The sequence below is a fragment of the Cryptococcus neoformans genome, chromosome 5 (genome assembly GCF_000149245.1).
Source record: "Cryptococcus neoformans var. grubii H99 chromosome 5, complete sequence".
NCBI classification, from domain to species: Eukaryota; Fungi; Basidiomycota; class Tremellomycetes; order Tremellales; family Cryptococcaceae; genus Cryptococcus; species Cryptococcus neoformans.
Genome location: NC_026749.1, coordinates 1,127,959 through 1,150,780, shown reverse-complemented (window position 1 = coordinate 1,150,780; position 22,822 = coordinate 1,127,959). Strand labels below are relative to the sequence as shown.

The window sequence follows — 22,822 nt, the reverse complement described above, 5'->3', positions numbered from 1 at the left end:
GAAGCGAGGTGTAAGACGTGAGTGATGCAGATGCACAACAGTCAGTCCAAGGTAGGAATAGCAGCGGATGGCGTATCCCACTATTTAAACAGCACACCCCGTCCCTTTCGCCTACTCATCCTTCAGCAGCATATCCCCTTCTCATCGCACCTGTAACATACACACCTATCTTCGTTCCCTTACATATCTATTGACACTCGTCTACCAGACGCAGCAACATGTTCTTCACATATCTCGCCGTTGTATTCTTTTCTTCTTTATCTCTTCTCCGTGGCACTCAAGCTGCCCCCGCTGCCCATAAGTCGGAGGTCCTCCAACCCAAAGCATTCATCAACCAAGAGACCTACGTCTATCCCCGGCTTGAATTTGTCACTCGGTTCAGTACATGTATCCCTCCGAATACCGACGTTCGTATCAAATGGGAAGGCGGCAGTGGACAAGGGGTGGAGGTCTACTACATCCCACAATGGCCAGGTCAACTTGAATACTTCGTAAGCTTCTTTGAGACGAGGGGTTACAACAGCTCACGGTGCGAATCATCGCCTAGCCTATCGACATCGCCAAAACAAAATCTCTTCAGTATGTTTGGCGTACGCCCAAAGTTGAAGAGTATCCCGAGAGCGCCACATTGTATGTACGATATCACGCAAGGTCGTCTGCATGTCCCACAGAATCTGATTATGATCTTTTAAGTATCCTGGGTATCAACGATGTCGTGCCTACTATTGGAGCCGACTGGTACGACCTCACAGGTTTGTTGAAATTCGGCTGCAGCAGATAATTCTTCTCTTTTTGGAGGTTCCTTTCCTGTTTTCCCCGGACAATTCTGTCATGTCTATCGTGTCTATCGTGTCTATCGTGTCTATCGTGTCTTTCGTGTCTGTCGTGTCTTTCGTGTCTATCGTGTCTGTCATGTCTGTCATCGCAATAATGTAGTTCGGGCGAGCCATAAGCTTATAATGAATATTGTAAAGACAAAACACTGGTATCCTTTTTCACTATTCATACACATTCGCATTATTTATGTCACGGGGAAATGTACGATAACCAGTCAGAAGAGCATCGACTCAAGGTGTCTGCGAAGAGGAACTGGTCACTTATTCATCATTAACTCTGTTCTCCACTATCCCTTTCTACTGCCCGTCATTTGAAACAGCAAAGTTGGAACTCCACAAATCCGATGTCCATTCTAGCTTGTCCCAGTTTTTGAGATGGATTATCTGAAATGTATTGTTGTAAACATCTTCCAAGTTGAACTCGTCCGTCGAGCCCCAACTATTCCTCGCCCAAATGGTCTTTGATCCATCATGTTTCACTGTACCACTGAACACCGCATAGTCATGACTATCGCCCAGCTGAGGTGTAGTGATACCAAGCTCAGCAGAGCTAACTGTATTGAAGATGACAGGCGTGCTTTCGTTTGCGCGGGCCAAATCGTTCCAAAACTCATCAGCATCTGCGTACTCGCTCGTTAAGTTTGATGCGGTGTCATAACCAGTGAGGATCTTTAGACCGATAGTTGCTGACCCTGCAGTGGAGTCGTAGGTTCCATTGGGTAGTACACCCGCGAAATTAACTTGAGTACCAAGCAGTTTAGTTGCCTGTGAGAGGGCATCATGCCACCAGTTCCCGTTTGGATGATCTTCTGTCTGGCTTTTATTGGCGACCGTCGCAATCTCAATAACAGGCTCAAGGGTGTCGGGGTTCCAAACTTGAACTTGAACAGTCCCATCTTGTGGCCAAGATTCATTGGCCATGGGTGCACCATTGCCGTAGCGTATCATATTCTTTACCCAGCCTTGTGAAGAGATAAGGACTGCAAGGGTGCATGCGTCAAACCAGCAGTTAAGTATTTTCACTATTGAGATATGATCGTAAGCACTACGTTACGGCTGAAGTTTGTTGATTTACCTTGCTTGATGTCGGTGACTATTGGGCCCGTTCCATTCCACAGGCCAATATAATCTCGCTTTTCCAAGCTTCTCTCCTCCACCATCGGCAAGGCGAAAGCTTTTCGGGATATATCTCAGCAATACACCATACGAGCTGACGCGGTTGTACTTACCAGCACTCAGAAATGCAGTGCCATACAGTATTTGGGGAAGGTGACGCATGTTGCTAAGATAGACGGCTATGGCAACGAAAACAAAAACAAAAATGTCGAGGTGGGCAGTCCAACTTGAAATTAGCCCCTGGCTCGATTGTGGTTAAGAGAAAATGAGAACGGTCAGGCGGCTACTATCAATGGATGGCTGTCCTCTGAAGACAAGCATCAGTGGGGTAATGAGATGAACGACGACCCATAGCAGAAATGACATAGACACTGCCGTCTTTACAAACCATCCACAAAGGATTTCAAAAGTCAGCCACTGAAACTGAAAGTAGGGAAACTCATGAAAGGAAGGCGCTTCCGCCAGGGGATTTTGAGCTTGGCTGGGGGATGCTGATAAAGCGAAAGGATCGGCGTGATGTCTGCAGATGTCGGCGATTTACCTATGCACCAGAGTCACATAGCATTGTCGTTGCATAGAGGAAGCAAGATCGTCGCTCATCGGCCTTGTACTGAACCTCCTGCAAGGGCGACGGGGGTCAGCGCCTCGTCTCCTAAATTATTAGACAGATCGGAATCTGCCTTCTTTGCGGTTTCGATTTCCCTCTTACGCCTATCTTCCTCCAATGCATTGGGTAAGATCGCCCCTTCCTCCCACCCTCTCCAATCACCATCCCAATCTGCACTAGCCCACCTCGGCATCGGCGTCTCCCAAGTCCCTAATTGTTCGGTTGTATATCTAAGGGCATGTAAATAAATGAACAAAGTCTCTGGATCAGGATCGTCGGGAACGGGGACGTAACACTCGGTGCAAAACCCTGGTGGAAGGTAAACAGGTGGTTTCAGGGGAGAAGGGGTGTCATCAGGAAGAGGATCGGGGAGCTTGAGAGCTTCTTGACGACCAGTGAGGCGAGGGACAACCTGAGGAGCAGGCGACTTGGATTCGGACTCAAGGTCATCTTGAGCCTTTTTTGCGGAAAATATGACCTCAGACCACCTGCAATTACCATTAGAGACTCTTTTTTTTTTCATTTACACAGCCGCAGTCACAGTGGCTCACTTGATCCAATCCTCGGCGTCATCTTTCTGTCTTCTCAACTTGGCGATGATTTCTCTAGCCTGATTACTCAGTCTAATGGGGCTATTGAGATCGATGTTATCGTATTCTCGGTTAGTATCAGTACTTTGAGGGGTCGAGGTGCCGGCACGGGCCTTGAGAGCATCGGCTTGAGAAATGCCATTGGTAGAAGGGGTGAGATCAACACCGCCTTTTCCCAGGGAAGGGCCCCAAACAGACGGGACGCCGTAAAGTGGATCATTAGCTATAGGGTGGCCAAGGTATTGAAGATGGACACGGATTTGATGAGCTACCTTGGAGGTCAGATAATTCAAATACAGTGAGGAAATAGGCAATCTTACTTCGGCCGGTCTGAGGGCGACCTACACATTATGCCGTTAGGTCTAATCGAGTATGTACAATTGTTATATCAACACTTACAACGGACGACACTTTGATCTCTCACTGGGTCGTATGCTATCCTGTTAAAGATTGTCACCGCGTCCTATGACTGTTTAGACAGATACTTGTTTATTTGGAAGGCACTCAGGACTGACCTTCCCTTCCGGAGTGATAATGACCAAACCCATTTGACGATCGACCGTCATCATAGGCTTATCGACGGTAATTTCTTCTCTGAGTACAAATTGGTGAGCGCAAAGAGTCTGATGGGAGCTACAGTGGCACTAACTCGGGGAACTTGCCCTTTACTCTAGCAACATACTCCTTCTTAACTTTTCCTTCCGCAAACTCGCGAGCTAGTTTACTAGCGGCCTTGCCTGACAGAGCAAGGATCATCAGGCCGGAAGTCAGTCGATCCAGACGATTCACAGCTGTAACAACCGTATTAGTCTCTTCCAGGGGAGGCACGAGAAGAGGGCGTACAATAACACTTGAGACCGTAGTCCGACTCCATCATCTCTAATACGGTATGTTTGAAGTATCTTCCAGCGGCATGTACGGGCTGGTTTCCATCAATTTAATGGGACGACCTTGTCACGTATATACTTACTAAGCTGCCTGGTTTGGAGATGACTATGAACTCTCGCTCTCGGTCGATATGAAGAACCAGAATAGGATCATTAGTCACAGGAGGTTCATGTCTATGAACTGTATTGCTGCAGGCCAGGATGTTAGTGACTTATACTTTGTTATAGATCACTGCTTACTCTATACGGTCACCATTACGAAGGATGAGGTCTGGCCGTGCGACCACTCCATTCACTCTAGTCACACCGGATTCAAGAGCATGCCTCTACGATACGTGTTGAGTATTCGTGGCGAAAGGCGGATATAGATGGACTTACGTAGTACTCCAAGGAGCGATCTCTGAACTCTGTGGTGATAACCTCGAGTAGCTGGCGTCCGATCCATCTTTGTGCATGAGAGTCAGAGAGGGCTGTGGGAACTGATAGGGCTGAAGCGTACCTCTGTTTTACGAAAGTCTTGTATGGCCACCAGTAGGATTTAATGTAGCGGAGGCGAGGGTTCATTCCTCGAGGATACATGTTTGTCGTGGGAGCAGCTGGGTCTGACATGCTGCAGACGGGAGAGGGGAGGGGGAGGGGCGAGGGCGTGGGCAGGAAACAGCGTCAAGTATTTGTATACATTGCAAACTCAATTTGTTGTCCAGAAAAAAAAAAAGATTGGGGCTCCGCATTTCCCGAACAACATGGATAATGGCAAAACAGAAGAAACCACCAAAATATTCAACTCTTTCCATAGCATTGTACACCATGCCCAAAAACGCAGCACAGAATGTGGAAACTTGTGCGGTATGTTCACAACACCCGCCAAAGTACCGCTGCTCCTCTTGTCCCCTTAGATAGTCAGTCATTTTTCCCCCGTTCCGCCTCCATGCTGACCCCTGCCTTCTCAGCTGCTCAGTTTCATGCTACAAGGCCCACAAGAGTAAGCCTAGCTATTCCACCATCACCACTGCAACTAACTCCCCACGAGATCAATGTAATGCCGTTACTCAACAACAATCTGCCATACACCCTACCGAGCCACTGGGATCAGAAATCGGCGTTCTATCGCAGGCGACTGTAGGAGCTGTTCCTGAACGAGTGTCAAACAGTGAAGAACACTCAATGAATAATGCCTCCCTCAGGCCACTGGTTTCGCTCAACTGGCCCCCAGAGCCTGACCCTGGCCTCTTCACGGATCCGTTATTGAAAGATGACCCGAAACCTCTCCGGCATGAGGAGCTTCTACGCATTGGTATGTCTTCGTCTTTTGGCACTTGCACGAATTTAGTACTTACCATGTCCAGCCCAATCAACCTCTCTCCGTGCTCTTCTAGTCGATCGAACTCTCATTTGCATCCTCCAACTACTAGATACTCTTCCACCGCCTGCGCGCCACTCTGCACTCTCGAAGTTGTTGGGATTTGACCCTCAATCTCTTTCAAATACGTCCAATACCCTCATAAATGGGCGCGATTCCCCACCTCCCCTTGACGAGCTTCTTGGTGCGCTAGCACGAGGCGTGGGAGAGACTGTGGGGGAAGCAGTTCAAGATGAGGGATGGTGGCTGAATGGTCCCAAAAATAAAATATGGATTACAGAAAGAGAAAAAAAGTTGATGAGGCTTTTCGCTGGGAACGTCTGTTTGGCTATTGATGGTAAGATTGAAGATGGTGATCTGGTCTGGGGACAGGGAGAGCTTGCTTGGGATGTTTGACATTCTTAAGATATCCATTATAAACACTCCCTCATCCGTACCCCTTACATGGATTCTCGCCACTGTTGTACCTTTAAAATAGAACACATATTTCAGGATCATGTACCTTGTTGTATGAGATGGCTTCTATTGCATACACCAATGTAAAATGTATAGAAACCTGCTGTGCCTTAATCAAGACACTCATTTGATATTTTTATGCAAGTCAATGGGAAAGACAGTGGAGTATCAAAGTGAAAATACTCTATTAAGCGTACGAACGCAAGTGTATAAAAAAGTGTGTATAAGATACAATTATTGTGATTTTTTTTTTGAAGATTTATGAATATATATGGTTGATGAATGAAAACATTGTGATTGTCCTTGGAGTACTGAGGCACGCGTGCCCTACTTCAGACCCGACAACATCTGTACGGCTCAGACAAGCATTAAGCTCAAACGGCCATGATTGGCGAAGAGGTCGGGTCCACCTTGATTGCCAAAACAGTCTCATCTGAACTCTCCCTCTCCGGCGGGATCTGGCCTCCTGATAATTGCGAATGCCTGCCCTCTTTTCCCATTCTAAGATTTTCGTCGCTTAATGCCTCGGATTCAGAGACCGAGGTGAACGGCGTGACATTGCTATTATGTGAAGCATGGCTATGTATGTAAGACAGCTGCGAATCACCAGAAGTCGAAGGAGTGCCCGACATGGGAGCAGGGGAGGAAAATTCGAGGTGAGCCCCGAAGTTTGCAGCAGTTGAAGTGGAGGGTGAGATAACACCAGAGATTTGGTCATCACGGTGTATGTGCTCCGATGGGGAGGCACTTCCCTCAATAGGGGATGGCTCGGGCGCCTCTGAGAGTGAAGATTGACCAAGGACCCTATTACCTAAGGTTCCTTCAGTTGAAATAGGCTTTCGCGGGATCTGATGACGATCGGACGATGGAGACGGTGAGGGCGACGAGATAGGGGTTGAATCTGGCCGCACAGTTCGGGGTGATTCATCTTCAATGACTTCGGACGTCTCCTCCGACACAGTATCATTACGCCTGTGAATTGACGAGTCTGAGGCTACAACCATCAATGATGTCTGTCTAGGTGGAGGAGCAATGAGACCATCTTTCTCAGGCCTTGATTTAAATGAACCGTCAGCGTCTTGCTTTTCATGCCCCGTTTTACCGGCCTCGTGTATGCCAATAGGGCCATCGACTGCAGTGACGCGACGTGCTCGTTGAGAAGGCATTGGCGAAACTCCCTCTTTATCAACGGCAGAATAAGAAAATCTCTTTTTGATTGTGCCAAAGAATGATCTCTTTAACTTGACTTCTGGCCTTTTATCTTTGTCGCCTTGCCTTTCTCCCGTCCTGAACGATGGCGGGAATTGCCCGGCAGCCGTAGAAGAAGAGGAAGATTGGGCAGACCCTGATGCCTCCGGCTGGGCGGTTGGAAACTTATTCAGATTGAGCTTTGATCGCATAGCAGGAAAAGATGTGGTCGATGACGAGGTGATGGCGGGTGCAGGCTTAGACGTCATAGATGCTTCGACCTTGTCCTCTTGAGCCTTCGCTTGAGATGAGGCCACAGCAACTTCAGCTCCTGCCTTGGGTAAAGCTGACGATGTTGGTTTTCGCAAAAGGCCGCTTTTTTTCTCCTTTTTTTCAGCTTTTCTCTTGGCCTTCTCTTCCTTTTCCTTCCGTTTGACCTCTATCTTTTTCCTCTGCTCCTCTTCTCGTTGCTGCTGCTTTTTGGCAATATCTTGCCTCATCTGCTCAGCTCTTGCACGAGCAACGGCCTGAGCTTCGGCCTTCCGTTGGGCTTTAGCATCTTTGGCGAGCTGTTTCTTGGATTTTTTGTTGGTAGGGGGTGGTGTAGCAGATTCGGTCGCGATGGGATCGGCAGGAACCGACATTTTAGACGTCAAGGGCTTGGTGGTCGCATTGGCAGCGTTTTCTATCGGATGCTGGACAGAGGTGGCGTCACTGACCTTAGAATTTCCAGCAATATCCCCTGTTGCAGTTGAGATAATATCCTGGGCGTGAGTCTGCTGGCTCAGTGGACTAGGATTGGGAGAAGACCTTTGCATCGCACCGGAAGCTTGCGAGGACTGTGGGGCAGCGCCATGAAAGTTTATGGTGGGGGGTAAAGCCCCGTCCGGAACTTGCGAATGAGCCTTACCACGGGGTTCAGATGGATGCACGTCCGCTTGATTGGATGTCAAAGGAGGGGCGGTCAGGTTGGAAGACGTTGTCGCCGCGGAAGAAGTCAAATACGGTCTACCGTAATTCTTTAATGTTATCTGTCAGCAAGTGCCAAGTGTACGCAGGAAAGACCCACTTCTCCACCATCCAAGCTCCATCTGCCCATACCGGCACTTCTCGCCAAAGGCGCTCTAGTCCTGCTAACTGAGCTGTCTGCATATGAAGTCCTTCGTCTGTCATTTGACATGGATCCCGCTGGGCTTGTTATTCCCCCTATAGTTGCCGCGACGGCGTACCCTCCTTCTCTTGGTGCAAGGCTGCTGATAAAATCCTTGGAATAGAAGGACGTAGGGGGCCCTGATTTACAGTTTCCAAGAGCAGGATACGACTTATTTGGGGAGATGGCCTGATGAGAGGACAGCGACGTTGAAGAAGAGTGGGCCGACGAGAGCATGTTAATCTTACGAGGGGCAACAGGTGAAACAGGCAGGGATTGTGCCCCTGGCTTTATTTTGCCCTTGGTCAAAGTTGAAGTAGAGATATCTGCCGCAGAGGTGCGACGAGAACTTCGTCGTATGGATAAACGTTTGGTGCTATTCTGGATGCTCGTAAAAGACTTGTTTCGTACCGGCTGATACAACAACTCCTCTGGAGGCGGTGCAGGCGGCCCTGTAGTATGTCAGACTGGTTTCTATGAGTTGTATTCGACAGAAGGGACTTACATATAACCTCACTTGGGAAACCGGTGTGGTATACAGGGTCGCTGTCGGCGATTGTACTCAGTCTTCTTACTGTGTCCAAAGGTCTCTCAGCGGCAGTCCTCATGGGATTGCTCATATCTGGCACCTCTTCTTGCCCCAGGGTCCATAGCTCCTCACTCGTCAAGCTGTTCAGATCTTGCGAACTGACTATCGAGCTTCTCGCCGAATTTGTGCCTTCTCCAGTTCGCCTGCGGAAAGCTGGGTTGGGAAGGGCGAGGCCATCTCCCAGTGAGAGAGAGGACCCTTCTGAAGATTCATGGGATACCACAGAAGGGAGGGTGGTGGCTGGTGGACGAATAGCGGCAATCGTCATCGCTAAGTTGGGATGTCTTCTGGAATGAGGTGCTGTACGAGAAGAAGAGGTAGGAGATATGGATTGCGCACTGTGCACGCTTTCTGCAGGGGATCGCGCGCCTCGTGGGCTGGTGTTCTGAGTGCCTGTGCGATCTTCGGCGGACTTGAGCGAGTTGCTTGTGCTGGAAGTCGAAAGCTGCCTCTGATGCTCCGAGGAGATGGATGGACGTCTATTGATACTAGAACGGCGCTTCCACGCAGGAGGCGAGTCTGGGTCACCTGACAGCCTGCTGTGCAGGGTGTTGACGGGCGATGGAGGACCTGGCGAACGGATCTGGAGAGACGATGTACGGAGGGGTGCGAGTGCAAGCTCGTATGGGTTTTCAGCTGCCTCTGTAGGCGAGGGAGATTGATTCTATGGGGATGAAAGAGGGGAAAAATCAAGTCAGCTCATTGGGGAACATTCGGATAGCAGATGAGATAAGAGGCGTGCTGCGGACGAACAGGAAGAAATAACCCGGCTGTCCGAAATAGGTTTTGAGATTAGACGCAGGATGCTGCCAATGATATAGATTGTAAGGAGCGTATATATGTAAATTTCTGGTGGTGTATGTGTGTGGCTACAAGAGGCAAGGAACGAAAATAAAAGCACAGAGGCCAAAAGAGGAAGGATTGTTTTTCACTCTGGCAGGAAGGGACTGACGAAGTGGCTGGCTACAAAGAACAATCTAAAAAGGGTAATAATGGTGGGAGGAACAAGGGATACGGAGAATAATAAGGGGAAACACGTCTGGCGTCTGGTAAGAGTTAAAAGAGATGAATGTATGCGTAGAACGCCAACTGAGCCGGCAATGCATAGCAGGCAGATTTAGCCAGTAGCCACTAGCCAGACTATTTCCAGTGGTAGACCTTAGCCACACAGCTGGGCATTGGACATGCGGCAATCCATCGCACTCAATCAGAGCGCTTGGTTGGCATCGCCCGAAAGCGCTTACAACCCTTAACACAGGGTATGCAGAAACAGGTTTCACACCATCCGCGTATCGTAACATTAACGGGATGATAACCTATGACCAATATGTAGGATGCGGACAAAACAAAGTGATTTAAACGATAGATTGATAGTATGCGGTAGGCAAAGGATGGGACGACAATGTCTAGGCGTGAATATAGAGTGGGAAGGGAACACTCACCTCCTCCCATGGTTGCAGCTGGTCTGTGTACACCGCCATGAAGAAGATTGGTAGCACTTGTTTTGATACACTTCTTCCCTATTCTCTTTTGAGAGAATAAGCTATTATAGAGTCGGAACAGTTGGCGAGACACCTTGTACAGTGTACCGAGACAATGGCTACTGCACTCTTTTGGTAAGACCTCTCGCGGCTGAACAGGAGACGGAGGAGGCGTTGCCGATGTTGAGTACGGAATGGGAGGCCAGAAGACGATGTTTACCAAGCTAAACGTTATTATAGGGTGATAAAGAAAGAAGTGCGCACGAATAGATGCATTGAGAAAGAGATATGTAAATTATGAGAATTGTTCGGTACCTGCCAACTGTTCACCTGAGAAGCCACAGGAAGTCAGCAGTCAGAAGCCTCTTGATGCTCTGAGGTCTTGAACGAAGATTACACGTAAAATGCTCCGCGAACCGCAAGTATCCTAAATTCTGACCCGGGCGGCCGGCGAGAAGATTATGAGCTTGAGCTTATTAGCAAAATCGCAGAACCCGGTAACAGATCCAGTTATGCGTGGACAAAACCCTTGGCCTTGGCTCTGACGTCAGCCTGACTCTTTCATGACGAGAGACGAGAGTTTCTTTTGTTTTTTCAGCCAGCAGTACTTATCCTCGGCGCACGGCGCTTGTTGACCCTGTTCGGTGAGAAGTGTTCATTTGTACAAGATGATGATGATGCAGCAGTATTAGTCAAGAGCTTTTTCCTTCCATGTTAATATCACGGTTGACGTGGCAGTCAGGCAACTGTAAGCGTCCACAGTGAGAGTGGAATAATGAAAGAAGAAAGACGGAAAGAAACAACATAGACAAACATTAATGACTGAGGAGGAGGCTGGCTCCGGCTAGTCAATATACTACACTGCCATCTACATTCTTGATGAGAGTTGAAACTACAAGCCCACTCTCACTGAGTGGGTACGAGGAGTAATGAGTAAAAACTTGAGGTCTCTAGTACTAGCATATAGGAATATACAACACAGTTGTTCGCAGGATCGTTGGCGATACAATATCATGATTTATCATAATATGATTAACTGTGGGCCGAGGATGGCGTTCGTTGTAGGGAGTGCCACAGAGATCAAAGGCCGAGGAGGATTAGGGGCGGAGGTAGCCGAGCGGAACTGGGGTTCGCGCTACGGCGCGTCGAGGAGATGGATGCTCGCTGCGTGGCAGTCAAGACTAGAGGGACAGGGAATAGTGTTGGTAACAATTCCCCTTCTTCGTCTCATCTCCTCCCACAAAACACCCCACAATGGGAAACCATTCTGACACAGAGGGTTCTGCAGACGCCGTTCAACAAGATAGTTCTCCGACACCCAACCCAGATCCAGCCGTCGAGAGCCCTCCGGACAACCCGCAGCCAGAATCATCAGAGTCTGAGTTAGTGGGTTTGGGTATCCAAAACGGCTCAGCTATAAAGGAGCTTCCTCCATCTCCAGGAAGGGATGACTTCCATAGCTCAGAGGCCATCCATGAAGCTCCATTAAACCCAGAAGACATACCTGTTTCACCACCCCTGCCCCCACCAAAACCCGAGAGAGCCATTCCAACACGAACCAACAGTAAGGAAACATTGGAGGATGTGGAGTTGAGCAGAGAAAATACTCCTTCAGCAGCCAAAGGGGGTGATCTGGCTTTTAGGGGAGGTGTGAACGCCTCCCATACCTCGCTACCTTCCATCGTTGCCCCCTCTCTGCCGCCGACACCGTCTCGACAGCAGGCTGGCGCCCGTCCACCTTCTGCAGTTCAAGAGCACCGCTCACGGAGATCGTCTACAGCGACAACACTTTCCTTGTCTAATTTTGGCCCCAATTCTCCTGGTCCCCAACTCTCAACCGTTCTAATTACCCCTCCTCTTCAACTCCTAGTCAGTTCTAAGGAGGCAAAGAAATCTCCTTCGTTCCATGCCGCTGCTCAGCGTGCATTGGACCTCTGTCAAAGCAATGAAGGGACAAATGCTGCCTATCTTCATCCTCGCGAAATATTTGAACCTTTACGGCTTGCAATCTCCAATCCTCAGACTACATCGGTCCCAATCCTCGTGACATCCCTCGATCTCCTTTCAAAACTCATATCCCACTCTTTTTTTGCCGAACCTCATGGTCCTCCCCCTGGACTTCCTCCCCTTCCAGATCTTATAACCCACACTATTACACTTTCATATTCTGAAAGCTCTCCGCCCCAAGTAGCCCTTCAGGTCGTCAAAGCACTGATGGCCATTGTCCTTTCCACCGACAAAGGCATGCTTGTTCATCAATCATCCCTTTTGAAGGCCGTTCGTACCGTTTATAATGTCTTCCTTCTTTCCAATGATGCCGCAAATCAGGTCGTTGCGCAGGGTGGTCTGACACAAATGGTGCATCATGTGTTTGGTCGAGTGATACGGCCCGATATGAAGAATGCGGCCCCTGAAAGCGGCAGAGGAAGTGTCAGCGAAAACGAGGCAAGAAGAAGGAGTGAAGTGATGCAGGAGGGCACCACAGCAAGATCATTACCTTCAACACCTGTACCAGAGAGACATGATGTGGCGAACGGAAAGATGACGCTGTGAGTAGCCTTCGCCAACCATGGTCTGCCTGTGGCTGACTTGTAATCAAGCGAATCTTTCGCCGCGGAGAATCCTAACGACTCTATCCCGGTCGATCGGGCCCCTATTACTGATTCAGTGAATCACGACTCAGCAGCCGAGGCCGATATTGAAGTTGAGGCGCCTCGTCTTCCCCAGCACACCGTTTCGATACCAGTCCCTGCCAGTGTTGTTGATTCCAATGGTGCACCTTCAAACCAACAAACAGGGCAAGGAATAGATGAGGAGGGTGGTTCATTCGATGCGATGGGCAAGCCCATACCAACTGAACAGCTCTTTGTCAAGGACGCCTTCTTGGTCTTCCGGGCACTATGTAAGCTCACGATGAAGCCATTAGTAACAGACAGGTAAATGGATCTCCTTTTAATAATCATCCAACTGATGCCTTTGTCAGCGAGAAAGACCTGCGATCACATGCTATGCGATCAAAACTTCTCTCTCTTCATCTTGTCCTCACCATACTTCGCTCTCACTCCGACATGTTTGTGAATCCCCTCGTCTGCATACCGTCGAACTCGTCTCTAGAGATGACTCCGTTCTTGCAAGCGACTAAGCAATATCTGGCGTTGAGTCTTTCAAGAAACGGATTGAGCCCCGTGAACCAAGTGTTCGAGCTTAGTGTTGAGATCTTCTGGTGTATGTTGAAGGATATGAGGGCACAATTAAAGGTAAGTCAATGGTGTTGGTTCTGTACGTCAGTTGACCTTGGGGAGCAGAAGGAGATTGAAGTTCTTCTTAACGAAATTTTCATCCCTATCCTCGAAATGCGTCATTCTACTATTCGTCAGAAATCTGTCATCCTCGGTGTCTTCATTCGCCTCTGTCATGATCCGCAGGCCCTTGTCGAGATTTATATCAATTACGACTGTGATCGCTCATCCCTCGAAAATATATATGAGCGCTTGATGAATATCGTCTCAAAGATCGGCCAGACACATTTTGCACCCCCAAGCAAAGAGGAACTCGCCCAGGGAGGGTCAAGCAAACAGACAGGTGGATCGAGTGGACCTGCTATACCACCATCTTTGAGCACTTCGGCCCTTGGAGAAGGTGTAGGACACAATGCTCCTCATTACGCTGGTATGCCTCCGGAGATCAAGCTGAGGAGACAATCGCTAGAATGCTTGGTCGCTGCGTTAAATTCACTCGTGGCATGGTCTACCTCAAACCCTGGTACCAAAGCAGGGAATTTGGAGGAAAACCAATCTACAACTGATGCCGTCGGAAGGCATCATGCTTCTGGGTCAGTTTCGGGTTCCAATGCCGAACTTGCTGCTCCAACACCCATTTGGCCAGCAGACTCATCATTAAAATCGTCGGTCTCAGGTATGGCATCCGGTATGAATACACCGGATTTGGGAGAGGATGACGTGGGCAAGTTTGAATCTGCCAAACAGCGTAAGACCAACCTGCTTGAGGGCATCAAGAAGTTCAACTTCAAACCAAAACGTGGTATTGCCTACCTTCTCGAACAAGGATTTATCCGGTCCAACTCTCCCGTCGACATTGCTCGATTCCTCCTTACCAACGAAGGCCTAAACAAAGCTATGATTGGCGAATATCTTGGTGAAGGTGATGACGAGAATATTGCGACAATGCACGCCTTCGTGGATATGCTCGACTTCTCCGATATGCGATTCACTGATGCGCTCCGGATGTACCTTCAATCATTCAGACTTCCTGGCGAAGCTCAAAAGATTGACAGATTCATGCTCAAGTTTGCCGAAAGGTACATGCACAGTAACCCCTCATCTCTTTTCGCTAACGCCGACACCGCCTACATTCTCGCTTTCTCTGTTATCATGCTCAACACGGATGCACATAACAAAAATTTAAAACAGAAGCGAATGACCAAACAAGAGTTTGTAAAGAACAACAGAGGGATCAATGATGGGAAGGATCTGCCGGAAGAGTTGCTGGCTGAGATTTACGATGAAATTACGACCAATGAGATCAAGATGAAAGACGAGGTTGAAATACCTCAACCGGCAACTTCTGGTGGTCTAGCGAGCGTAGGGAGGGATCTGCAACGAGAGGCATATGTGGCGCAATCAGAGAACATGGCTAGTAAAACGGAGTCCTTGCTCAAAGCGATGGTGCGGCAACAACGGCGAGGCGTCGTTCGCCCGACAGATCATTATCATACGGCGTCGCGTCTGGAACATGTGCGGTTCATGTTTGAAGTTGCGTGGATGCCTTTTCTTGCTGGTATCTCAGCTCCATTGCAAGAGACGGACGATATGGACGTCGTTGATCTCTGCCTTGAAGGCCTGCGTTCTGCCATCCGTATCGTCTGTCTTTTCGATATGGAACTGGAGAGAAACGCCTTTGTCACGACTCTCGCCAAATTCACTTATCTCAGTAATGTAGCGGAGATGAAGCCAAAGAACATGGAAGCCATCAAGAGCCTGTTAGATGTGGCTGTGACGGATGGAAACTACCTTAAGGCCTCGTGGAAAGATGTGCTTGTGTGTGTAAGTCAGCTGGAGAGGATGCAATTGATTTCGAGTGGGATGGATGTGCCCGATTTAAACAGGACTGTGTATGTGATGTTCGCTGGAAGTATATGATTATACTAACGGAGCTTAGGACCACATCAACCGACAAGAGGAAGTCGTCGTCGTTAAAGAAGAAGGTTCCAACGGAGGAGGTCGCAGAAGAGTCTAGATCTTCCCAGGTTACTGTGGCGGCAGATATGGTGTTTTCAACAAGTAAAAACTTGTCTGGTGTGAGTTATAGTTAACAGCATTGAGTTGTTCCGGCTGATATTATTCAACTAGTCCGCGATTGTCGATTTTGTCAAAGCCCTGAGTGAAGTTTCCTGGGAGGAAATCCAGTCTTCAGGTTCTTCGGCTCGCCCTCGAATGTTTAGTTTGCAAAAACTCGTTGAGATTTCGTACTACAATATGGGTAGAATTAGGCTGGAATGGTCTAATATCTGGTTAAACCTCGGCGAACACTTCAATCAGGTCAGTTTGATTATATTTTCAGGCGCGTTACCAGCCTGTGTTAATGATGACCGAATTTGCATTAGGTTTGCTGTCATAATAATCCCAACATCAGCTTCTTCGCCTTGGATGCCCTAAGACAACTGGCCATGAATTTCTTGGAGAAGGAGGAGTTGTCACATTTCAGATTCCAAAAAGATTTTTTGCGACCATTTGAGTACACCATTGTGCACAACAAGAACTCTGACGCTCGCGAGATGGTGAGTGTTTTGGGCTGATCTTCGCTGTGAACAATTGTAACCGGTTGTATTAGGTCCTGCAATGCCTCCAACACATGCTACAATCTCGTGTACAAAATCTTCGATCAGGTTGGAGAACAATGTTCGGTGTCTTTTCCGCCGCTTCCAAAGTTGTCACAGAACGTGTCTGCAACTACGCATTCGAACTCGTTACATTGGTTTATCGCGATTACTTCTCCCTAGTCGTCAAATATGGCTCTTTTTCTGACCTCACTGTTTGTATCACGGATTTCTGCAAAGTATCCAAATTTCAGAAAATCAGTCTACAAGCGATCGAAATGGTTAGGGGGTTAGTACCGACCATGCTACAATGCCCAGAATGTCTCTTGCCCCAACTAGGTGACGAGGGTAAAGTGCAGCAAGGTGATGACCCTATGGTGAAGTACTGGCTGCCTGTTCTTCACTCTTTCTACGAAATCATCATGACGGGAGAAGACTTAGAAGTCAGACGGCTGTGAGTTTGCTCCATTATCGTTGCATAGTAGCAACAAAAGTTAACGCTCGATCCAGCGCTCTTGACTGTCTTTTTGACACTTTAAAAACACATGGATCTGGGTTCTCTGTCGACTTCTGGAACATCGTCTGCCAGCAAGTCCTTTTCCCCATCTTTTCCATACTCCGGGCCAAATCCGACATCCGCTTCAGGTCGCCTGAAGACCTTAGTGTATGGTTGTCGACAACACTCATCTCTGCGTTAAGGGATTTGATTAACCTGTACACCGTCTACTTTGAGGTGATGCAACGGTATATCGATGGTTTGCTTGATATCTTGGTAGCTTGCATTTGTCAAGGCAAGTAATCAATTCCTAAGGAATATAGTACGGCTGACGATTATCTGCAGAGAACGATACGCTTGCGCGTATTGGCACATCTTGCTTTGAACAACTCCTAGAACAGAACGTTCGGAAGCTCAGCCCAGAAAAATGGATGCTCATTGTGTCGGCATTTGTGCAGTTGTTCAAGACTACGACTGCGTATCAGCTTTTCGATCCCGTGATGTGTTCCGAGATTGAGCCGACGGGCAATATGGACGAAAACGATGGTAGGTGGTGGTAACATCACATTGCAAAAAGCGGGTAAGCTAATGCTTAGATATAGCCCCCTTCCAGAAATTCGTCGCTCCAGCTCCTCTTGAGCCTGCAACGGCTAAACCTACATCTCTTCCTTCCTCCATCAGTTACGGCGAGCAACGACGTATCTTCAAGCAAGTCATCGTAAAATGTGTTCTGCAGCTTCTTCTCATTGAGACCACTCATGAGCTTTTGCAGAATGGCGAGGTGTACAATACCATTCCCGCCGAGCACTTACTGAGATTATTGGACGTGCTAGACGACAGCTGGAGTTTCGCGAGAAAGTTTAATGCTGATAAGGAACTGAGGATGCAGTTGTGGAAAGTTGGTAAGTATCTCTTCAGTGAGAAGAGAAACCGGGAGCTGCTGCTGATCCTCAATCAAGGGTTCATGAAACAGCTGCCGAATCTCCTGAAACAAGAGTCTAGCGCTGCTGCGACTCTTGTAAATGTTTTGCTGAAAATGTACAACGATCCAAGGGAGGCCCACAGGGCGACCCGAAAGGATGTTGTTAAGAGACTGGTACCGTCAGTGAACTCTTATCTTTCTCTGCTTGAGATATGTTCCTGATGAAACTTGCAGGCTTGCCAAAGAAATTATTGGAGACTTCAATCTTTTAGATCCCGAAAGTCAGCCCCGAAATGTTGCTGCTTGGACGCCTGTGATTGGCGATATCTTGCAAGGATGTTGCATTCTAGAAATAGATTTTGTAAGTTTTGCTCAGTAAAGCCTCCGGTCATCTGGTTCTGAACGGCACGTTTCTCCATAGTTTGAACAACACATCACAACCTTCTATCCTCTTGTTACCGACATATTAGTTAAAGACGTCCCTTTGGATATTAGAATAGCAGCTACGAATTATTTGAGAAGAGTGGGCGAGGTAAGGGGGTTGATTGAAAAGCAGTGATAGCAACGTTAAGGCAAAAAAGGCGAGCAGAGCCATGTAAAGGAGACGCTGTTATTGCCTAACTTCCACCGAATACGAAGTTAGACTCCCTTTTTTGGTTTATTGACTTAGACTCATGTGTATGGACTGTGTGAAACATATTCGAGTGTCATTATAAAAACGATTATAAAAACGACGAAATGATTCAATGACTATTCGTTGTTGCTGCCTGCCTTTTACGTGCTATCTCATTCATGAGCGATCCATGGAAGTTGCACCGGCCCTTCATTATGAAGGGAAGCTCTGTTGTTGGATCTTGTAAAATGCCGTTCCCCACATCAAGGGTCATCAGTAATTCTTCTTTATAAAATGACGACCATCATTATTCAGTGGAGGCAATCCGGCTATGGCCGACATGATGGGCAGAAGAAAAAAAGAAAATAAGTTAATGATAAAGGAAGAGGAGGAGCAGCCAGGTGCGAGGGTAGTACTAGTACTACTATTACGTACTACATAGGCCCAAAGGACTCGCGACGACGGCCGCCGGCCAAGCGGAGACTGCTCAGGGTTTGTCTTTTGTTGTCGCTTTCGCTTGGACGTGGACTCTCGCTGTAGATGATAATTGGCATCTCTTTCACTCGTTATAGGTTTAACTTCAGTCTGCCCAAGTTATTGTCTTACAGTCTCAGCGGCTGACTTTTTGAGCTGACATGATCCTCAAACGGCAAAAGGCGTACGCGTGAGTGTGACCTGTTATCTTACCCCTCCATTGGTGAAAGAAGTGTCCTTTTCGCCCGGTATCAGCGAAATCTCTAAATAGGATTGATGAATCATATTTTATTCATAGTACCCACTAATCCTAATTATCACACACCTACGTAGCTGTTTCGGGATCGGTCTCTCGCTGTCAACGACTCCCGCCTTACCATCGCCGTTTCATCAGAAACCTCTATCTTACGATTCAATGGAATCAATCGATGGATGCTTCCCACTTTCTGGCCTACCATCTTCGTCACCTAGTGATAATTCACCTTATGTCCCGCGCATTGACTATGCTGCCGTTGATGAGGGTGATGATGGGAGCACCCCTAGTCCAGACAGTATGACCCTCTACCCTTTACATATTTCTGGGTCAAGAGAAGAACGGGTAAACTTGATGTTCTTTTCGGACGGATGTGAGTCTTATAGCCCTTAGGATAGGCGGATATACTTTTATTTACACCCTATTCCCTCAGACACTGTAGGAGAGGAAGGGAAGTTTGTGAAAGATGCCTCAAAGCTCAAGGACGACATTGTTTCCCATAAGGGTGCCATGAGTCATGTGGCCCATCTGTTGAATATATGGGCAACTTTTGTTCCATCAAATGCAGTGAGTCAAATCAAGTCGTCGTTCTTTACAGTGCTGGCACTCATGCATCTGATTGAAAAGTCAGGTATAGGCTCTCATGACAAACCTCTTGAAGACGCTGCCTTTGGCCTATATCGGCCTGGGGCGGAACTGAGGGCAGTATTCGTGAATAATCCTAGGCGAGCAAGAGCAGCCTGCCGGTGGTTCAGAGAGAACAAGGCAAAGCAAGGAGGATGTGACCAACCAATATTACTTGGTAGGCAGCATTTGTCGTCGTATTTCTATTGAACCAGAACTCATTTTCTAACGGCAAAAGGCAATGACCCCTTATACGGGGGTCTTAGTGGAGAATTCACGTATGTATTTTATATGTACGCCTTCATCAATGCGGTTAATGACCTTGTCTTGTAGCGTTATCACTGCTTCTGAGCTAAACGGGCCCATTGTTCTACGGCATGAGCTTGGACACAGCATTATCGATGTGGGAGAGGAATACGACGGGGGTAAGAATTTGCCAGCAGATAATGACAAGGTCTTAAAGTGCGCCGACTGCTGACTCGGTCGGAAAGGGTACGCTTATTTTGGAGTCAATTCTGACACATACAAACAAGGGGAGGCTTTGAAATGGCGTGAATTTTTGACGAATCCTGAACGCTTGAGAATAGAGGATGCCAGAGTTCCACTACAGGTATACCCGTGAGTGACTATTTGCGAAGCCCCTAGTGTACAGTATATCATATTCCAATTAAGTCCTAATCTTGAATATAGCTGGCATGATCTTGATATATCATCCTGGGCAATATCATTCAACTCGTCAAACCTGGTTTCCCATCAGGATGGCGATCTCCATTATCCCACCGCGCTGCTGCGGGCCTCTCTATCTTCCATTCCTCACTCTTCACATATTTCTTTAGTATTAAACGGCCATATTTTAGACCTCGCTGACGGTTTTCCGAAAGCTTGCGAAGGTTCATCGGACCGTCGATGGTTGGAGGTACCTTTGATTTTGGGGACGGGCCTCCAGCCTGGGCGTAATACAATTAAGGTGGCGCTCACAGACGAAGGAAAAAAAGCAAAAGCAGGACAAGGAGGAAAGATGATTGCAAGTTTAGAAATCATAGAATATGGCGGGGACGGACGGTGAGCCTGCGAAACGATGGCATCCCCTTCGAGCATAACTTATAAACCTCCCAGTTTCAACCATACAGAAGGTTTCATTGGCGCATTTCCAACGTATGCGATGGATGGTAGAGTACGCCTACGACCTGTACGTGAAGCTTCTAATCTCCTGGTGTTCCTGATAATAGAGCAATCAAGCTGATTTCAAGAGTTAGACCAATGAGGGGTGTCTAATGAGGAAAGTCAACCATCCGAGTAAGTAGCTGTCTCCTGTTTTCAACAGTCGCATGTCGCCAACTCCACCACAATCCACCCATCTACAGCTTTTTGCCCCGTTTGTGCCCATTATCTAGAAAAACGTCTGGAGGATATCATTAGAAATCGCTGATTGCGTTTTATATACCTGTCCCATTACTTATTACACAGTTCTAGGAGGAGAGAGTAGTATACTACGTAATAGTACACCGACAGCAACTCAAATTTGAGATCAAATTGAGATGTGTCGCTGGTGATAGCAGGCTAATACCTATTTTAATGTTTATTTATTTGACGCCATCTGATACATTGCACCAGAGTGATCTAGCTGCTGATATCGAGCGGATAACGAACAACAACGAAATGCGGCGGTGGGTATTACACCCACCATGCACCAACGGTCAACTCCGCCTCCCCGATGATGATAATAATGAATTAAGTAATGAAAGAAAGACGTCACCTGCATGAATGATCTGTAGATAACTGATCAACTATACGTACTCGCTGGACAATCGTATATCATCATTTCTCCCACAGCCATCCCATGCTTACCCTTGTTGCTCGTATATCAGCACCCAGATTCTCAAGACAACTTTCCACCTCCCTCATGTACGTCCACAGCCCAACAAATAGCACATGTCTTTCGCTGATCAATGACAACTCGCTTTCTTGCTCCATTGCACTCACGCAGCTCCAAAATGAAAGTATTGCCTTACCAAGCCAGATCAGACAATTGGATGTACCTCATAATCGATTCCTCAAATGAGGCAGCTGTAGTCGACCCTTACGATGCCAGCAAGATCTCAGACGCCGTCAAGGAGCAACGTGTGAATGTGACAAGTCTGATCACAACCCATCACCATGCGGATCATTCCGGCGGAAACAGCAAGTTTGTGAGTACTATGCTTGAACAACTTTGGGGAGGATGAAAAAGGGGCAAGAGTGGGTGAATGCGGTATGAAGTCGATTGAAATATAGGCAGCTAAACTTCGTGATCTAGTTATCTCTTCACCCAAACCTTAAGGCCTACGCAGGGTCCACTCAAAGTCCAGGTACGAACACTGTGGTCAAGGATGGAGATACTTTCACTCTTGGTCAGGATATAACCGTAAAGTTCGTCCTTGTCGTTGATAATATAGCCTTCTGCTTACCTTTTTACAAATGTCGCAGATGCCTTCACACACCTTGCCATACCCAGGATTCCATCTGCTTCTTCCTAGAGGATAAGAAAACAGGTCAAAGGGGTGTATTCACTGGGTGAGTGTCAATGGAAGCGTCTGTTCTTGTTTATGGCTTACCAGATAACAGAGACACTCTATTCCTCGCTGGATGCGGTCGATTTTTTGAAGGTGCGACTTGCTATCCAATGTCCATCATCTGCCTGTGCCTACAGGAAGCTGACCCGAGATTGAAGGTACCCCTGAGGAGATGCACGCTGCTCTCACCAAACTCTCTAACCTTCCTGAAGATACCGTCGTGTACAACGGCCACGAATATACCAAAGGATCGGCCAAATTCGGCCTCACGATTGAACCAGATAACCAACACCTAAAGGAGTGAGTCTGATCAAGTATGCATCTATAATATAGCGACATGTCATTCATCCGAACATAGACTTCTCAAGAAGGCCGAAAATGACTCGTGCACCACCGGCAAGTCAACCATCGGGGATGAAAAGAATTGGAACGTGTTTATGAGACTCGACACTCCTCAGGCTAAGTGCGTAGTATGGACAGAAGAGATGGTCATCGAAATTTCGGGTATAATGCTGACTGAACGGCCCATCACAGACAAGCGACTGGAAAGACGGAAGCTGTTCAGATAATGGGCCGCTTGAGGGAGATGAAGAATTCTATGTGAAACAATAAGTTACTGGACGCAACAGCAGGGACGGAACGATGTCAAGGAGTGTGTAAATTATATGATATGTTTATGCATCGTGTTCCGAGTGTAACTTAATGGGTAGGGCGAGTGGGGTCGGAACCTGATGAAGGGAAGGAAGTTATTAAGTATGGCTATATTTGTACAGACAGTCATAACCAACTGCC

The 22,822-nt window shown here is 47.7% G+C and overlaps 8 protein-coding genes and 2 non-coding genes; 6 read left to right on the top strand and 4 right to left on the bottom strand.

Moving 5' to 3' along the window:
* Window positions 1-1,062, top strand: part of CNAG_01121 (hypothetical protein) — a 1,224-nt gene extending 162 nt beyond the window's left edge. Inside the window, exons 1-3 of the mRNA XM_012193938.1 lie at window positions 1-491; window positions 548-630; window positions 694-1,062. The exon at window positions 1-491 is cut by the window's left edge and continues 162 nt beyond it. Of these exons, the coding sequence (XP_012049328.1) occupies window positions 219-491; window positions 548-630; window positions 694-781 (444 nt within the window). The 5' untranslated portion in view covers window positions 1-218 and the 3' untranslated portion in view covers window positions 782-1,062.
* Window positions 1,063-1,086: 24 nt separating this feature from the next.
* On the bottom strand, window positions 1,087-2,233 carry CNAG_01122 (hypothetical protein). XM_012193939.1 has 3 exons: window positions 2,066-2,233; window positions 1,912-2,010; window positions 1,087-1,858 (listed from the first exon to the last, which is right to left on the bottom strand). Exons 1-3 carry the CDS (start codon window positions 2,112-2,114, stop codon window positions 1,134-1,136), a joined length of 873 nt encoding a protein of 290 aa, XP_012049329.1. The 5' UTR covers window positions 2,115-2,233; the 3' UTR covers window positions 1,087-1,133.
* A 184-nt stretch (window positions 2,234-2,417) lies between these two features.
* On the bottom strand, window positions 2,418-4,720 carry CNAG_01123 (DRAP deaminase). XM_012193940.1 has 11 exons: window positions 4,536-4,720; window positions 4,415-4,481; window positions 4,277-4,362; window positions 4,120-4,225; window positions 3,993-4,071; window positions 3,799-3,940; window positions 3,665-3,743; window positions 3,549-3,612; window positions 3,470-3,490; window positions 3,111-3,417; window positions 2,418-3,047 (listed from the first exon to the last, which is right to left on the bottom strand). Exons 1-11 carry the CDS (start codon window positions 4,643-4,645, stop codon window positions 2,549-2,551), a joined length of 1,560 nt encoding a protein of 519 aa, XP_012049330.1. The 5' UTR covers window positions 4,646-4,720; the 3' UTR covers window positions 2,418-2,548.
* Window positions 4,721-4,822: 102 nt separating this feature from the next.
* On the top strand, window positions 4,823-5,962 carry CNAG_01124 (hypothetical protein). XM_012193662.1 has 4 exons: window positions 4,823-4,935; window positions 4,987-5,018; window positions 5,067-5,330; window positions 5,383-5,962. Exons 1-4 carry the CDS (start codon window positions 4,844-4,846, stop codon window positions 5,790-5,792), a joined length of 798 nt encoding a protein of 265 aa, XP_012049052.1. The 5' UTR covers window positions 4,823-4,843; the 3' UTR covers window positions 5,793-5,962.
* CNAG_01125 (hypothetical protein) lies at window positions 5,900-10,718 on the bottom strand. XM_012193941.1 has 4 exons: window positions 10,222-10,718; window positions 8,696-9,443; window positions 8,110-8,642; window positions 5,900-8,059 (listed from the first exon to the last, which is right to left on the bottom strand). Exons 1-4 carry the CDS (start codon window positions 10,258-10,260, stop codon window positions 6,227-6,229), a joined length of 3,153 nt encoding a protein of 1,050 aa, XP_012049331.1. The 5' UTR covers window positions 10,261-10,718; the 3' UTR covers window positions 5,900-6,226.
* Window positions 10,719-10,983: 265 nt separating this feature from the next.
* Window positions 10,984-11,250, top strand: CNAG_12465. Its single transcript, XR_001045769.1, has one exon. It is a non-coding gene; the product is annotated as a hypothetical RNA (non-coding RNA).
* CNAG_12464 lies at window positions 11,057-11,306 on the bottom strand. XR_001045768.1 has 1 exon: window positions 11,057-11,306. It is a non-coding gene; the product is annotated as a hypothetical RNA (non-coding RNA).
* Window positions 11,307-11,452: 146 nt separating this feature from the next.
* CNAG_01126 (guanine nucleotide exchange protein for ADP-robosylation factor) lies at window positions 11,453-18,247 on the top strand. XM_012193661.1 has 14 exons: window positions 11,453-12,809; window positions 12,861-13,196; window positions 13,244-13,517; window positions 13,566-15,391; window positions 15,439-15,577; window positions 15,630-15,818; window positions 15,884-16,057; window positions 16,111-16,550; window positions 16,607-16,887; window positions 16,938-17,138; window positions 17,195-17,494; window positions 17,552-17,693; window positions 17,749-17,875; window positions 17,936-18,247. The coding sequence occupies exons 1-14, from the start codon at window positions 11,515-11,517 to the stop codon at window positions 18,071-18,073; spliced, it is 5,862 nt and encodes a 1,953-aa protein (XP_012049051.1). The 5' UTR covers window positions 11,453-11,514; the 3' UTR covers window positions 18,074-18,247.
* Window positions 18,248-18,626: 379 nt separating this feature from the next.
* CNAG_01127 (hypothetical protein) lies at window positions 18,627-21,217 on the top strand. The gene is made up of 11 exons (XM_012193660.1): window positions 18,627-18,791; window positions 18,935-19,227; window positions 19,288-19,421; window positions 19,482-19,656; window positions 19,717-19,756; window positions 19,812-19,903; window positions 19,970-20,096; window positions 20,169-20,540; window positions 20,595-20,667; window positions 20,735-20,774; window positions 20,843-21,217. Exons 1-11 carry the CDS (start codon window positions 18,763-18,765, stop codon window positions 20,905-20,907), a joined length of 1,440 nt encoding a protein of 479 aa, XP_012049050.1. The 5' UTR covers window positions 18,627-18,762; the 3' UTR covers window positions 20,908-21,217.
* A 34-nt stretch (window positions 21,218-21,251) lies between these two features.
* CNAG_01128 (hydroxyacylglutathione hydrolase) lies at window positions 21,252-22,726 on the top strand. XM_012193659.1 has 8 exons: window positions 21,252-21,383; window positions 21,466-21,667; window positions 21,775-21,887; window positions 21,945-22,031; window positions 22,083-22,123; window positions 22,189-22,330; window positions 22,389-22,493; window positions 22,565-22,726. The coding sequence occupies exons 1-8, from the start codon at window positions 21,319-21,321 to the stop codon at window positions 22,632-22,634; spliced, it is 825 nt and encodes a 274-aa protein (XP_012049049.1). The 5' UTR covers window positions 21,252-21,318; the 3' UTR covers window positions 22,635-22,726.
* The last annotated feature ends 96 nt before the right edge of the window (window positions 22,727-22,822 follow it).

Bases quoted from the DNA above. Each gene is read 5' to 3' on its own strand.
- CNAG_01122 (XM_012193939.1), bottom strand. From the start codon at position 2,114: ATGCGTCACCTTCCCCAAATACTGTATGGCACTGCATTTCTGAGTGCT. The intron at 2,011-2,065 runs GTAAGTACAACC...TATCCCGAAAAG, and splicing joins CACTGCATTTCTGAGTGCTG to CTTTCGCCTTGCCGATGGTG. The intron at 1,859-1,911 runs GTAAATCAACAA...ATATCTCAATAG, and splicing joins AGTCACCGACATCAAGCAAG to TGAAAATACTTAACTGCTGG.
- CNAG_01123 (XM_012193940.1), bottom strand. From the start codon at position 4,645: ATGTCAGACCCAGCTGCTCCCACGACAAACATGTATCCTCGAGGAATG. The intron at 4,072-4,119 runs GTAAGTATATAC...GATGGAAACCAG, and splicing joins TCTCCAAACCAGGCAGCTTA to CCCGTACATGCCGCTGGAAG. The intron at 3,941-3,992 runs GTACGCCCTCTT...CGGTTGTTACAG, and splicing joins CTACGGTCTCAAGTGTTATT to CTGTGAATCGTCTGGATCGA.
- CNAG_01124 (XM_012193662.1), top strand. From the start codon at position 4,844: ATGCCCAAAAACGCAGCACAGAATGTGGAAACTTGTGCGGTATGTTCA. The intron at 4,936-4,986 runs GTCAGTCATTTT...CTGCCTTCTCAG, and splicing joins TCCTCTTGTCCCCTTAGATA to CTGCTCAGTTTCATGCTACA. The intron at 5,019-5,066 runs GTAAGCCTAGCT...ACTCCCCACGAG, and splicing joins ATGCTACAAGGCCCACAAGA to ATCAATGTAATGCCGTTACT.
- CNAG_01125 (XM_012193941.1), bottom strand. From the start codon at position 10,260: ATGGCGGTGTACACAGACCAGCTGCAACCATGGGAGGAG. The intron at 9,444-10,221 runs GTGAGTGTTCCC...TCATCCCCATAG, and splicing joins AGCTGCAACCATGGGAGGAG to AATCAATCTCCCTCGCCTAC. The intron at 8,643-8,695 runs GTAAGTCCCTTC...GACATACTACAG, and splicing joins TTTCCCAAGTGAGGTTATAT to GGCCGCCTGCACCGCCTCCA.
- CNAG_01126 (XM_012193661.1), top strand. From the start codon at position 11,515: ATGGGAAACCATTCTGACACAGAGGGTTCTGCAGACGCCGTTCAACAA. The intron at 16,058-16,110 runs GTGAGTGTTTTG...CGGTTGTATTAG, and splicing joins ACTCTGACGCTCGCGAGATG to GTCCTGCAATGCCTCCAACA. The intron at 17,876-17,935 runs GTAAGTTTTGCT...GTTTCTCCATAG, and splicing joins GCATTCTAGAAATAGATTTT to TTTGAACAACACATCACAAC.
- CNAG_01127 (XM_012193660.1), top strand. From the start codon at position 18,763: ATGATCCTCAAACGGCAAAAGGCGTACGC. The intron at 19,422-19,481 runs GTGAGTCAAATC...CTGATTGAAAAG, and splicing joins CTTTTGTTCCATCAAATGCA to TCAGGTATAGGCTCTCATGA. The intron at 20,097-20,168 runs GTGAGTGACTAT...TCTTGAATATAG, and splicing joins GTTCCACTACAGGTATACCC to CTGGCATGATCTTGATATAT.
- CNAG_01128 (XM_012193659.1), top strand. From the start codon at position 21,319: ATGCTTACCCTTGTTGCTCGTATATCAGCACCCAGATTCTCAAGACAA. The intron at 21,888-21,944 runs GTTCGTCCTTGT...CAAATGTCGCAG, and splicing joins GGTCAGGATATAACCGTAAA to ATGCCTTCACACACCTTGCC. The intron at 22,494-22,564 runs GTGCGTAGTATG...GGCCCATCACAG, and splicing joins CTCGACACTCCTCAGGCTAA to ACAAGCGACTGGAAAGACGG.